This window comes from Erinaceus europaeus, chromosome 10 (assembly GCF_950295315.1).
Source record: "Erinaceus europaeus chromosome 10, mEriEur2.1, whole genome shotgun sequence".
Taxonomy (NCBI): domain Eukaryota; kingdom Metazoa; phylum Chordata; class Mammalia; order Eulipotyphla; family Erinaceidae; genus Erinaceus; species Erinaceus europaeus.
This window is the reverse complement of record NC_080171.1, coordinates 55793261-55808694: the sequence shown is the minus strand read 5'-3', so window position 1 is coordinate 55808694 and position 15434 is coordinate 55793261. Positions and strand designations below refer to the sequence as shown.

The window sequence follows — 15434 nt, the reverse complement described above, 5'->3', positions numbered from 1 at the left end:
GCTTTAGATTCATATAATTATATTTATTGATTTATTTTTAAAAACTTCAAAAAAAATTTGTCTATTTATTAATGAGACAGATAGGAGACAGAAAGAACCAGACCACTCTGATACATGTGCTGCTGGGGATCAAACTCAGGACCTCATGCTTGAGAGTACAATGCTTTCAAGTACTTCAAAAACTTTTATTCCAGATTCTTTTAAAGAATTTACTGCAGTGGGCCAGGTGGTGGCGCACCTGGGTAAGTGTACTTACTACAATCGTCAAAGACCTAGGTTCAAGCCCCTGGTCCCAACCTACAGGGCAAAAGCTTCATTAGTGGTGAAGTAGAGCTGGAGGTGTCTCTCTGTCTCTCTACCACTCTATCTCTCCTTCCTTTCTCAATTTCGCTCTGACCCTATCAATCATAAATAAATTAAAAAAAATTTATTGCATAAAATTTACAACTTATAGAAGATCTAGGGAATTTCCCTCTAAGACCGGGACCCATCCAGGGTTTTCTTTCTTTTTTTTTTCTTTTTTTTGGTTATTGCTGGAGCTTCATTGCTCCACACTGATTCTACCAGAAGCAGAAAGAGATAGGAAGAAAAACAACATGGAACCTTCTTTCAGTTCAGAATAGGGAGGACTAAAACCCAAGTTGCACAAATGTAAAGTAAATATACCACTCAAGTAAACTATTTTGCTGGGCCCCAATGTTGAATATGGCTATTTTGCAGATATTTTATTGCACAAACAATGAATCCTACTTTGACAGAACAAACTTTTTACCAATAACTGAGTTTTACTAAAAACTTTACTTGCAGCTTCTATATTCTTTAGCATTGACCTGATATGTAAACAAGAATAGGGTACAAGGAGAGTTTCAAAAATTAAGCACAGGATTAAAAATCAGGTGAGTCGTCCGAGAGGTAGCACAGTGGCTAAGGCACTAGACTCTCAAGCATGAGGTCCTGAGTTCAGTCCCTGATAGCACATGTACCAGAGTGATGGCTGGTTCTTTCTCTCCTCCTATCTTTCTCATGAATAAATAAATAAATTCTTTAAAAAAAATCAGGTGAGAGGTATAACTATAAATCTTCTACATTTACAAGGGCAGTGAAACAGGCCTGCGTTGCATAACTGAAATTACTAAATAATAATAATAATCTACTCCATCTGCAATATGAACACCATCTGGGAATGGTAGGAATTATAGTTACTACTAGGATGAAAGAAAATACTCATCAGTTCCATGCATTTGAGGGAAGTATATATATATATAAAGAGTCTCATAGCCTAGAGTGAAGAGAATAATAACATGGCTCTGTACCCAGGTCTGAAGCAATGACACAGAACTGAAATCTAAGAAGAGCAGAGTGACCAACTCCCTTATGCTTTGTTTTTCAAATAAATATCTTATATGAAGAAGAAATACTGAAATACTTCACAGACAATAGATTTGGAACTGAGAGGATGTAACAGTACTTGTTAAGAGGATCCAGATGTTTTAAAATATGGATGCAAATCTCTATTCTAAATCTTTCATCTAGCTTATAGCCTCAAAGAAACAGGATATAAATGGTATATCCGAACATAATGCATTACAACAGGACCCATTATCGCACATATTTTGGCTACATAGAGGATCAATTACTCAACACTATAATGTGCATATGTAACCTCCACCATGGTAAATGCCTGGTAACAAGACTGCTAACAGCTGGGTGTATTCCCCACCAAAAACAGATCGCTTGTATGGTGTGGAGTTTTCAAGTCTCCATTCTCAGTGCTGTTTAGAAGCAACTTGGTTTAGATGTCATCAACTTATGAATCACCCAATATATATGTACTATATATAATAGACACATTATATAATATGTATGCTTAAAGTTGTAGAGCAACAAATATCTGAAAACCATTACATGTCAAGTAGTTTGTTCTAAGCACTTTGGACAAAAACCAGATGTTCTTAATGCCCTTAAGGAAATTGCAGTCTAATGGAACAGACAAGAGACTAAACAAAAGGCTATATACAATTAAGCAAATAATTAAACATATGTTAAATACTATGAAAGGTATACAGGAAAATATCAAATAAAATTTGAAACTCATTTTGGCAACATTTCTCTTTCCCCATTGAAGAAAGGATGTTTAAAACAGGATGGGAAGGATGAGCTTTTCCAGACAAAATCCTTAAAAAAGCACAGTAGAGAAAACTACATGGAACATTTGTGGGAATTGAGAGATGTCTAGCCCACTTGCCAGATATCACTCTGCAATCACTGAACTTCTCTGTTCCAGTCTCTTGGAAACAGAGCTGGCAGTTAGCTGAGGTAAAGAACAAACACCTCATCACAGACCCCTGCAAGCATCAACCCGGCTTTGACCTAGCACGTTATGATTGGGCCCTCCTCAATCGCTATCGAACAGGCCATGGCCGGTGCGCCGCTATGTTCCATCGCTGGGGAGCCAGAGACGACCCGAACTGCCCCTGCGGCTACAGACAGACTATGACCCACATAGTCAACGACTGCCACCTCTCCAGATTCAAAGGAGGTCTCGAAATTTTACATCAGGCTCAACCTGATGCTGTTGACTGGCTACGGAAGAAGGGCAAACGCTAGAAGAAGAAGAACTCTGCAATCAAGACAGTTGTTGGAAAGAATTTATGATTCTGATAGGAAAGTTACTAACAGTTAGTAGCCTGCTGTATCCAAAGATCAAGTATTTCAAAAACTTTCAGTGTTATCAAAATCACCACCACCACCACCACAACCACAACAATAAAAAAACACCATTCTGTTGTTCAGCATCCAAAAGAATGCCAAGGAACATGGTTTCCCAGTGGACATTAATATCTGAATGAAAAGATAACTTCAGCAGGGCTGTGACCCAGTAAAGGCTAGAGATTTCGTTACAAATGAGAGGAGTGAGAAAAGGAGCAAAATATATTGAGAATAACGAGGGCCAGATTTCTTATTGTTGAAGCACATGGTGTTTTTTGTTGTTGTTAAAATTCGGAGGCTCCAGCTGGCCGGGCTAGCTTCACGGGCGGGTAACAGAGACGACCAGAGACATACGGCTGGGCAGGGAAGCTGTATTTCTTTATTCAAGAACGACGATTCATAAACTAACCCAAACTAATCACCAAACAGAATTCTGTTGCTTCTTTTCCCCACGGCGGCGCCAAACACTCTCTAACTCTGCAACTCTGGAACTCTCTCAGCGTTCCTTGGGGTGGGGACAAGCAGGCCCACGAAACTAGCAGGACTGAACCAATTTTCTTAGCAGGGGGAGAGCTAGAACAACCCAATGTAAAGCATACAACAGTTGTGGTGGTGGTGGTGGTGGTTTTTGGTAACACTGAAATTTTTTGAAGTCCTTGGTCTTTAGATAGAGCAACCTATCAACTTTCAGTATCTTTCCTATCAGAATCATATATGTATATATGAATATAAGAAGGTAGAATGAATTCTATAGTATTAGATTGCAAGTGCTGGTATAAACTTGTCTTCACACACACACACACACACAAACACACACTCACGGGAGGGGGATTAGATACAGAAATGCATATAGATGAGGAAGGGAACGGATGAGCATTTCCTACCTCTGTGCACTGATAGCACCAAGAAGCAGTGCTTACCTGATAGCAATAAAATAATCTGTGTCCCAAGGTTGGCTTCTAAACATCATTCTCCACTGAAAAGAAACTAATTTAGTTGGATATTCCAGGGCTGAATATAAGAAGAGCCTTACTTGTGTCAGGAAGTAATGGAGTACTCAAAGCATGATGAGTCATGTCTAAAGAACACCAAAAGTCAACTTGAAGAAGTTTTTACTGAACTAATTTGGAACAGCCTGGATATCATAATAATGAGCACTAAGGGCCATGGAGATAGTGCAAATGCTACACACCAGACTTTTATGCCAGAGGTCCCAGAAATTGCAGGTTCAGTCACCAAGCACCACTGTATGTCAGGGCTGAACAGCACTCCAGTCTCTCTCTCCCTCATAAAAACAGATAAAACACTTTAAAAGTTAACTATAATAAAGCTATTGTGTGTGTAGGGAGGAGGGGGGAGGGAGGGAAGGAGGGAGGGAGGAGAGGGCAACTTGCTTGTTATTATAGATGACTTCACTAAGTAGAATGCTTAGTAAAATCATGAATGGAATAATGGAATTTGGGGAATCACCTTTTGGCAATCATCATCATAATAATTCAGGCAAGCCCCATCATCTGGAGCCCTAGTCAGAAAATCCTGGGATTCTCTCACAAATATGATGGGCCTAGACCTCTAACAGATGCCTCTCTTCACCATCAATGGTCATCTCCATCAGCAATAACATCATAAATCCTCCTCTGGGCCTCTATAGGATCTTGCCCTCAGTGTAGAACAATAATGGTAGAAACTGTCCCACTCTCTGAAGGGAGGCCACTTGAGGAAGATGGGTCCTGAAATAAGAGCAGCCTAAAATGTTCCTAGTTATGACCATGGAATTTGAGCTCACATGGACAGGGATACAGAGGTTACACAGGCCCTTGTGCTAAATATGAATAGACATAGGCCCTAGGCCAGATCAATGGAGTTTACAGTTAATGGTATTTATATACTTTTCCCGTATCTGGGAGCTACTATCTGCCCTGATCCAGCTTTCTAGTCCTATTCCCAACTCTGACACCATCTCCCTAGATAATAATTAGCCCACCTGCATGTTGGCTATAGGGCTCAGGCAAAAATTAGTAAAATCATGGGCCACTTGGAATATACCTAAAATAGACTTCGTAGCTTCTTCCAACATGAAGACCCCAAATATCATCTTCTTAGTTTCCAGATTATTGAACAATTTGTTCTGCTTTCTATCTTAATGCTTTTCAGCCACCAAGTTGCAGATGCTACTACCATGATGCCAACCTGACTTCCCTGGGCAGACCTCACCAATGTGTTCTAGAATCCCACCTCCCCAGAGCCCAGCCCCACTAGGGAAAGATAGAAGCAGGCTGGGATTATGGATTGATCTGTTAATGCCCCAGTCCAGTGGAGAAGCAATTACAGAAGCTAGACCTCCCACCTTCTGTACCCCATAAAGATCTTTGGTCTATACTCCCAGAGGGATAATGACTAGGGAAGCTTCCAAAAGTGGAGGTGGGATGTGGAACTCTGGTGGTAGGAACTGTACCCCTCTTATGCCACAATTTCATTGATAATTATCAAATCACTAATAAAATAAATAAAATTACAAAAATAATAATTCAGGCAAAAAATCTTTGAGTATTAAAATGAATGGGCAAGAAGTAGGATGAAGAGTGGGATAATTAGGCTTCAAAATGTCTCCACAAAAAAATGTATTGATGATGAAGGGGAAACAACTTCATGGTGGAAAACCTGGACATCATATCAAAATGATCAAAGTTAACATCATCGGTACAGGAAGACAGACATTCTGTGCCCCATGGAGTTCCACTTCTTTGACATTTTTACCAATGATATGACTGATGTGAGGAACATCAAGTGAAACCAAATGGGAGGTTATAAAATAACTGGCTTCCAACCTTAAAATAGATTAAAATGATGGAAGCACAGGACAACTGAGAAACTGTTTAAGGTCAAAGGAGATGAAGAAATATGGCAAATGAGTACAGTGTAACATTACTTATTAGCTTCTTTTTCCTTTTTTTTTTTTTTTTTTTGCCTCCAGGGTTATTGCTGGGACTCGGTACCTGTACCACAAATCCACTGCTTCTGGGGGCTATTTTTTTCTTTTCCTCTTTTGTTGCCCTTTTTTTTTTTTTTTTTAATCATTGTTGTGGTTACTATAGTTGTTACTGATGTCATTGATGGATAGGACAGAGAGAAATGGAGAGAGGAGGGGAAGACAGAGAGGGGGAGAGAAAGACAGACACCTGCAGACCTGCTTCACAGCTTGTGAAGTGACCCTCCTCGAACTGGGATCTTTACACAGGTCCTTGCGCTTCACGCCATGTGTGCTTAACCCATTGCGCTACTGTCCGACCCCCTTCTTTCTCCTTTAATGACATCCTCTGAGCTGTTGGTGAAACTGGAACATCTGGATCCCTGGATTAAGGGTACGGAAGAGTTCTCTCTGACTGTTGTTACAGAATTTTTTTTTTTTTAAGTCTGAAATCATTTCAAAATAAAAAGTAAAAAGAAAAAGGATTATTAAAAACTGAAATGGCAAAATTTAATTTTAAAAGATCTCAATAGATATATGCAAAAAAGGCTCATTCCTTCTGACAATGAACTACGGCTGCAAATTAAAGCTGTCATAAGATATCATTTTATACCTAACTGGTTTTTATTATCATCATCTGTTTATCTCTACGGCAGTTACTCTGTAATATGATAACCAGAAAAGGTTCATTCTTTGTTTTCTTTTTAGAGTAACATTACATAAACTGAATTGTAATCCTTAAGAGGTTCTATAAAGAAGTGTCGATTATTTTATCCACTTTAAGAAGCGATTGAGGTTTTGAAAAGTAGCTTAAGTTACAAATCTGGCAAGTGGTAAGATTGGTGTATGGACCCAGGTGATCTCACTCCAATTCCTTAAGTGGCAATGAGCTACTACTTGGCATATTCATGCAGAGTGAGGTACAATTCGGGTACAAATTTGGAACAATTCTTTTGAAAAGCAAAGAGTTTGTGCCATTCCTATAGTTACTAAATCCTCAGACTCACCCGCTAATAATTCCTGAGAATGTATGCTAACAAAAATTAAATGCAGAAGAGAGGGTCCATACATGATGAAGTTCTTTATAATGGAAAGTTATTCAGTGAATTTAAATGATTATAGAGACATGAAAAAAATAGAGAGCTGGTTACCGTATTCAGTTAAAAATACTAATGCATGTATAATTGTATAAAAATAAAAAATGTAAGTGCAGAAAGGCAACAAATTAAAATTTTTCCAAAATGATAATAGTTGTTCGAGAGTCATGGGAGAATTGCCAGCTTTTTTCTTTCAAATAACTTTCATGATGTTTACTACAAAAAACCAGAAATAAAATACGAGAACATAGTGTATCAACAAATATCTAGAATGATACAAACAGGATTCTTTTCAGACTTTACCTCAAGTTTTTTTTTGTTTGTTTTTTGCAGGAAATGGGTGATTATGTGCTTTTATATGAAAAGCTGTTAACTTCTGAAAAATCAGACTACAAAGTAATATAAATTGTATGGTTCAACAGCCCTTTCATATGGAAGGAAATTTATTGAAATATCTATTGTGGTTATCTCTAGGTGGTGAGGTTGAAGGGGATACTTCTTTATGCCATTTTTGAACTTAGTGTTAAAGCATATGTTCATTTCTAATAGTTTTAGAAATAATTGTATAGGTAATTATAAGTAAGTTAAAATATGCAAAACAAAATCTCAGCAACTAGCTCCAAAATTTTATCAGAAAAGGAGGGCAACTTTCTTTTGTCAATTTTCTCCACCCAGAGGACACTCTTGTATTCATTCAAAGGAGCATACATGGATACTTCTCCTTTGGCTAAACTTTTCAACAACTACATGTCATGCTAATAAGTCTGAAAATGAGTGGGGATATACTTATTTATACTTTATATGCACATCTAATACATGCACAGGTCACTGACAATGATTTCATAGCAAGGAGGAAATGTCATTCTTAATGATTTTACTACATGGAATTAAATATCCTTTTCTCAAATAATACTTCTTACTGTGAACTTTAAGGCCTAGTAGGAAACACTTAGAGAATGTTAACGACATTCTTCAGAGATCAAGTAAGAAACAGAATTCCATTATATAGAGATATCTAATGTTAGTGCTAAAAAAAACTGATTACCTTTATTAAATACTCTCAATACATTTAAGATGTATTGTAAAAGCACAGAATCCTGATGAAACCTGAATATAATGTGAGACAAAATGAACAGAAAAATGAGAAATCAGCAGGAAGAAAGGAAGAAAATGGGTGAATAAGAAAGAAGCAAAAATAAGAATCAATATAATACAATAATGTATTGTTTGTTATGTGGAAAACTGAGAAATGTTATGCATGTACAAACTACTGTATTTACTGGTGACTGTAAGACATTAATCTCCCAATAAAGGAAAAAATGTTAAAAAATACATTACAAAAGAAATAATAAGAAGAATCAAGATTTCAAGGCCCAAGTCCATGGACAGGAGAAATTAGGTTATGAACAAAATTTAAGTCTAACATAGTTAAGAAATTCTCATTGGGATATACAATGATGACAGAAAAAGGGTTAAGGAATAATATACATCTGTTAGGAGAAAGTCAGGGCAATTAGGGATGAAAAGAAAAAATATATATATATCATAGTATAAAAATAGTTATATGTAAACCTATTAGCTGAACTCTTTAAAAACGACAAAAAAATTATCGTGATATGATTTCCAACTGTGGGCAGGCACGAAGAAATATTTTGAAGGAGTATTAAATGTGCTTGATTTCTTGAGTGTTAAAATGAGTGTCCAAAATGAGAACAAGCCTTAATATTAGAAAGTAGATTGATCTATTCATGATCTCAAAGTTGACTGGCTAAAATTGAGATCATGATGCCCAATATCATTCTGGTAAAAGTTTGGAATAGGGATCACCCACTACATTTCTTCTGCTGTGTGTTATCAAATAGCATATAGAGGCAATAAAGCCACACTTACCCCTAAAGTTTTCTTTCTTCTGCCTGCCTATGCCAAGCATGATTTTTATTTTCTGAAACCATTTCTCTCTCAAAAGAGCTTACCAAAGTTGTCATCCTTCCTATCAGCAGCCCCACTGGGCTCTGGTGAGTGACATCCAGACATTTAAACTCAAAAGCTGCTTCAGAAGGGAGTTATTAAAATTCAAATGAGCTGGGCATATTGAAGAAGAAAACACTCGTTTGCATGCACACCTCCGCATTTGGCCATCCCATTTAGCCCCATAGAGCAGGGTCTGGTTTTGTTTTTGTAAATGGGCTTCCGAGGCGGAGGTCAGCCTCCCACGGCCCCCATTCCTCTGGGGTCATCATTAGTAATGTGTAAGACTGAATGGATTTTTCTCTCAATCTAGTCAGCAAACCTGACAAGAAGGCAGCCCTCTCCCACAACCTGAAAATTCCAAAAATCTGATTAGTAATATGGTTTTTCAAGACTTCACTTATCAATTTTAAAATAGCTTTCTGCAAGACTGCTTATAGCATCATTGATGCCAGTTCCACCTGATTTTTCAGTTTTAGGGCAGAACATTTCTTGTTGTGTTGTGACTGTGTAATCATAAAAATGTTAACATTTTAACTAAGAATTTCCCATAAGATTAAGAGAAAATTCATTTCTGCCAATATGCCAAGAAATAAGATCTGGAGAGCCAAAATGACATTTTATTCACCAGAGAAAAAAAAATGTCGTTCATTGGACTCTAAGAATTTTTATTTCATTTTAAATGAAAATCTATCACATTATTATCATTGAAATGTTTATAATATTGCAGTAGACAAACTCACAGTATAAATATATACTTCTGGAATTATTCTGATCATAAGATCTAAGCTGTTCCTTTACTTAAAACATAATTTCTTACTAATGAAGATACTTCTGTTATGAGATCTATTTTATGTAGACTTAACTTATACCTTATGTAAACAATCAAGTATGTGTTATATATATATATATAATATATATATGTGAAATGCTTATAGATATGTCATTACAATAATGATACAGCCACATGGCAAGTTTTACATCTAAGACATATGAAAGCAAATCTTTCTAACTCACAATGCTGGTAAAGTTACAATTTTCAAAACATCAGAAACTTAAGAAATTTTCCCCCAAACTATGCAAATAGTCAATAATAGAAGCTCTATGATTACTATACTCAGTGGAAAAATCAAGGTGACTTTAGTGTTCATTCCAATGGCAACATTTTACTTTTCTACATCTCTTATTAGTCATATTTGATCCTCAGATTTCTTCATTTTTTCATTTTAACTTATCTAACCCCATCTCTTTCTTTCTTTTCTTTTCTTTCTTTCTTTCTTTCTTTCTTTCTCTCTCTCTTTCTTCCTTTCTTTTTTTTCTTTCCAGTTTTGGTATGGTATTGTTGAAATCCTAATGTTGGTTTTGCCAATCAACTTAACCAGCTCAGTAAAAACTGAAGCTAGTAATTATCAGTGAAAGACTATTACATGAATAAAACTTATTCCTGAGCTAGTTTGGATCCATTTTTATCTCTTAGTTCTGAGCAGTTTATAAGTATCATTAAATTGTAATGATTTAGTAGTTTACACAACATTATTCTAGCTCCAGTCTTCAGGTTGCTTGTGCTCTAGTGCTGGAAACTACAACAAAGAGCCACACAGGAACAAATGTTTGCAAAGGAAACGATGCAATCTAAAATAAAGATCTAGAGTCAGTGTTCCAACAACATAGAGTGATCATACAAAGTTCAGGGGAAAGGCCTGCTTTCAAGTGAGGTCTGAGAATACAAATTATAGCCAGATGTGCTATCTCCTTTTAGGCCATGCTGATTTTAATTTGACAAGAAAATTAAAATGTACTTATACTCTTGAAATGACCAAAGAGAAGATTAAGGTATTTATAGAGCTCCCAATGTCAGATACAGTGATTCTAAAAGACTACACAAAGCCTGTGTTTATATAGCCTTTATTACATCGGGCCTTCTGCTCACCTCTATTGCAAGGACAGTTTAACAGAAAAAAATATTCACCCCATCATATTTGTACTGTATGAGTCTAAAGTAGCATGCATCAAGGCACAGAAACTCAATGTGTAAGAAGAATAGTAAAATTTAAAGATGCATGCTTACTTGCCTTTTTTTCCGCCTGTAATGAAGAAGCCAATAGCTGCTCTAATAAAACTGCTTTCAGGCAAATAGCTATAGTCAGTAGGAACTGTGGAGACAAAAAAATGATCAAATTAACTGGTGAACTTGGCAGAGCTAATGTAGGAAAGATAATGATCACATGCTGCCATATCAACCTAGAGACAAAGCAGAGATATTTATGCCATTAATCTCAGTATAATACTCTAACTGCAACTAATTCTATTAGACTAAGTGACTGATCTTGAAGTAATCGTTGAGGCTATGGAAACAAATACAAAATGGTGGTATACCTAGATGAGGTGGGAAAAAAAAAACAGAGGACGAAAACATGACTGAAGTGGTAAAAAAATAGATAAATAAAAATAAATAAAACATTCTATATCATCATCAGTAAGTTCAAACCCACTGACTTCTGCAGTGTTAGTTAAAATTCTGGCAGGCATTTAACCTGATTTCACTATTTTACAGGCTACTTCAGGACATCCTGAATCAGACATACGATGCATGAAAATACAAGAATCAGTACTGTTAGCAGCTCTGACTTTGTAAGACAGAAAATTCTAAGCGACCAGCATGTGCAAACAGATGTGGTTGCTGGCCTGGAGCACACGTGGCGCAAAGCGCAAGGACTGGCATAAGGATCCCGGTTCAAGCCCCCGGCTCCCCACCTGCAGGGGAGTCCCTTCACAGGCAGTGAAGCAGGTCTGCAGGTGTCTATCTTTCTCTCCCCCTGTCTGTCTTCCCATCCTCTCTCCATTTATCTCTGTCCTGTCCAACAATGAAGACATCAAGAACAACAATAATAACTATAACAATAAAAAAAAACAAGGGCAAGAAAAGGGAAAATAAATAAATATATATATAAATGGATCAAACAGTGGTGTTTATGACAGTTGAGTCTTGGGATTCACCTAGATTCCTGTTTTCTCTGCCCACCATAATTGTTTCATGAGATGATTTTTCTGGCAATAAATGCTTCAATTGGAAAATTCCACCAGTGATAAGTCACTGTACTTTTCCAGACCTATAATTTTGTTGTGAAGAACCTTGTTGCCAGATAACTCATCACAACGTGTGCTCAGTACATAGCCTAGACCAGGTATCCCCAAACATAACAGTTAGAAGTCTATAAGGCTAGGCAAATAGCTCAGCTGTTCAGAGAACAAAAATTTCATCACTCAGGTCCTAGCACCACCTTATGCCAGAACTGAATAGTGCTCTGTGCGCTTGTGTACTCTCTCTCTCCTACCTCTCCCTTCCTAGACTGTCTCTCTCTTCCTCCCTCTCCCTCTCCCTGGTTTCTCCTCTCTCATTCCCATCTTACAACAAATAAATAAACATTTAAAAAAAAAGCCTATGGAAAAAAGTCTAGTCTGACATAAACATGTATTTTAACAGCACATTATGACAACAGTGTCCTTCAAAACAAGCATTACTAAGGATGTACAACACAGTTAACTTTTTTTTTTCTTCTCATTTTAATGTAAGTCACATATGTCTAAATAGAGCTCATTAGGTTGGGAATTCTGTAAGATGCAACTGAAAACAAGAAAAACACTAGTCCATGTTTATGGTAAGTTGTTCATATACTACCTGATAAGGGGTATAGGAAATAAGATTCTGAGGAGGAATCTTTGGCGCCTGAACATTTCTGACTTGGGTTCAAGAGAACCTGTGGTCAAAAGTTTACAAAGAGCAAGAAGCAAATTTAGGCTTCAGCAGCTGTATTACAGAGATGCTTTTCCCAAGCGTTCTCCAAAGAGGAACATCAAGCACGTGATAATTCCAAGTATTTTCATTGATTCTTATCAATGAACTGGAAATATAAAAATCTTTCATTATATAAAGGTCTAAGATTTCCAATTCTAGGGCCAAGGAATACATTTAAATGTACTTACTGCATTATGTTTTTTGAAAGTAAGGTCCAAAGGGTCTCTGGCCACAGATTAACATTTTAATTGAATATTATTGAGTATTATACTATGATTACATCTAGTAAAACTGAAAGGGCATTTCAAGCTTTTCTGGGACACAATTCCTAGATTCTGGATTTGTCACAAGTAGACTAGCTGTGTAATTTTTCTGTGACTCTGGCCCTTCATTTGTAAAATATAGGGGTTCTCTAGGACAGCTAGAGAGGAGTAGTGACACCATCTGTCCAACTCTATTTATCATGTGGCACTGGGCCAGTTGCAAAAACTCTATAGCATTACTTACCCTCTGATGTAAAAGATGAATCATAACTCTCACTAGTTACGGTTGATATGAAAATTAATGCTCCTCACTAATTACAGAGACCCAAGTAAACAATTCCTCTTTCTAGAAATAAGCGTTCTATGACTGTAATCTTACCAGAGGTTCTACTTTGATTTGAGGACAGAGTAGACAGATGAAGATGTCCCAGAAGCCAGATGGCATTTGACTGAAGACCAATCACCCCAGACACACTGATGACCTATCAATGGAAATGTAACAGTTTAATAGTGGGGTAAGACTCAAACTCCATTCAACCACTTACAGAGAGTCACTAATTTTTTTAAAAAAAGATTTATTTACTTATTTATTTATGAGAGAGGCAGAGGAGGACAAGGAGGAAATATAGAAAAACAGAGCATTACTCTGGCACATGCAGGGATGGAACTTGGGACCTCATGCATCAAGAGTTCAATGCTTAATCCACTGTGCTATCTCCTGGGGTACAAGTCACTAACGTTTTATAAGGTGATGGGTTGGCTGCTAAGGAGTTCTGTGTTAACGTATAATATGTGTTTAAATTGTTAAACTCAAGACATGTAGATGATCAACAATTGTTGCTGAATGAATGAATCAATAACTCCTGACAGGCGGTACCAGTGGTAGTCACAGGTTTCATTAGTCAGACTGGTCTCAAAATACTAAGAAGTGGGGAAAGGGGAGTCAGGCGATAGTGCAGCAGGTTAAGTGCAGGTGGCGCGAAGCACAAGGACAGGCGTAAGGATCCCAGTTCGAATCCTGGCTCCCCACCTGCAGGGGGGTCACTTTACAAGCAGTGAAACAGGTCTGCAGGTGTCTCTCTTTCTCTGCCCCTCTCTGTCTTCCCCTTCTCTCTCCGTTTCTCTCTGTCCTATCCAACAACAATGATATCAACAACAACAATAACTACAATAACAATAAAATAACAAGGGCAACAAAAGGGAAAATAAATAATAAAAAACAACAAAAAAAGAAGTGGGGAAAGAAAATCTATTTTAAAAAAAGGAAAAAGAGGTGATAATTATTTGATGCTAAAATATATCTAAAGTTGAAATTGATATCACTTTGTTTCTTTCTTCAAATATCATATGAATGTTTTACCATGATAATAAAGTTATTTAAATTAATTGTTTTTATGTATAGATTTGTCTCTCAGGTTATAGACAGTTAAGTTTTTCTCAGTTGGAGTTTTTTGAGAATATTTATAGAAGAAAAAAATTTTTTTTGTCTGTTTGGTTTGGTTTTGTTTGTTCTGTTTTCTGTTTGGAGAGTTAGTCTAGCTTTTGGCAGCATGAACATTATTAAAACTTACTTATGTGGTAGGTATTGAAAACTGGATAAATTTTATAAAGATGAGACAAATGTGTTAAGTAAAAAGACTAAGATCTAGAGTTCTATATACAGTAACAATACCAACTAACAGAAAGAAAATATGAATGCAAGAAGAGAAATAAGACCAAATACTAATAGCTGCTTTTGGATGGAAGGACCATCAGTGAAATTTCAGTTTCTTTCAAATTTTTTGCAGTGGACTCAACACACTGAAAAAAACATTAATTAAAAAAAAATCTTAAGAAAAAAATATAATCAATCAAGATTCATGTATTTGTTCTCCAGCCAAGAACACTGACAATGATTTACCTAGCACTTTAACCAGTGACACCTGAAATAGTATCTCTTCACTATTCTACTGAGTTAGCAGCCCTGCTCTTTGATCACCTTCCCTTCTTCTGTCTCTCAAGGGTCTGACATTCCTTGAAGAGTCAGGTTTTCACTATTAAGGTAAAAAAAAAAATGCCAATACGTAAGACGTTGACTCAGAATGCCACCTTTCTTAATTTTAGAGGCAGTTAATGAATGCATGGCCATAAACTACTATGAATATAACCAGAGATTTCTCAATTTCCCAAGTAAAACAGTGTGGATCTTGAAAGAGAAAAATAAAAGGGAGTATCTACTTTCCCACCCCACTGTTTTAAATTTCCTTTCTCACCTGAGTTAAAGTTCTAATGACTTCATTCAGTTTCCCTTGAAAATGAGAGGTCTGGATGGCTTCTGACTTCAGCTGGAAATAAAATAATAATTAAAAAAATAGGAGTAATACATGCCCAAGTCCCCCAAACAATAATTAATAATATTCTCAGAGGGCAGGCGGTGGTGCACCTGGTTAAGTGCACACACTATAGTATGCAAGAATCCAGGTCAAGCCCCTGGTCCCCAACTGCAGGGGGAAAGCTTCATGAGTGGTGAAATAGAGTTGCAGGTGTCTCTCTCTCCCTCTCCATCTCCCCCTCACGTCTCAATTACTATCTCTATCCAATAATGAATAAATAAAAATTAATATTCTCAGTGTATGACATATCTTTTTTAAAAA

At 36.8% G+C, this 15434-nt stretch overlaps 1 protein-coding gene across 5 annotated transcripts in view; it reads right to left on the bottom strand.

Annotated features, from left to right (window-relative positions):
- FOCAD (focadhesin) overlaps window positions 1–15434 on the bottom strand; it is a 327910-nt gene that overhangs the window by 27990 nt on the left and 284486 nt on the right. For all 5 annotated transcript variants that reach the window (XR_009552025.1, XM_060199634.1, XM_060199636.1 and 2 more), the window contains 3 exons: window positions 15054–15125; window positions 13181–13283; window positions 10815–10895 (listed from right to left, as the gene is read on the bottom strand). Coding sequence is in view for 4 of the 5 variants with exons in the window: in XM_060199634.1 (XP_060055617.1) it covers window positions 10815–10895; window positions 13181–13283; window positions 15054–15125 (256 nt within the window). In the remaining variant the exon portion in view is untranslated. The remainder of the gene's footprint in view (window positions 1–10814; window positions 10896–13180; window positions 13284–15053; window positions 15126–15434) is intronic.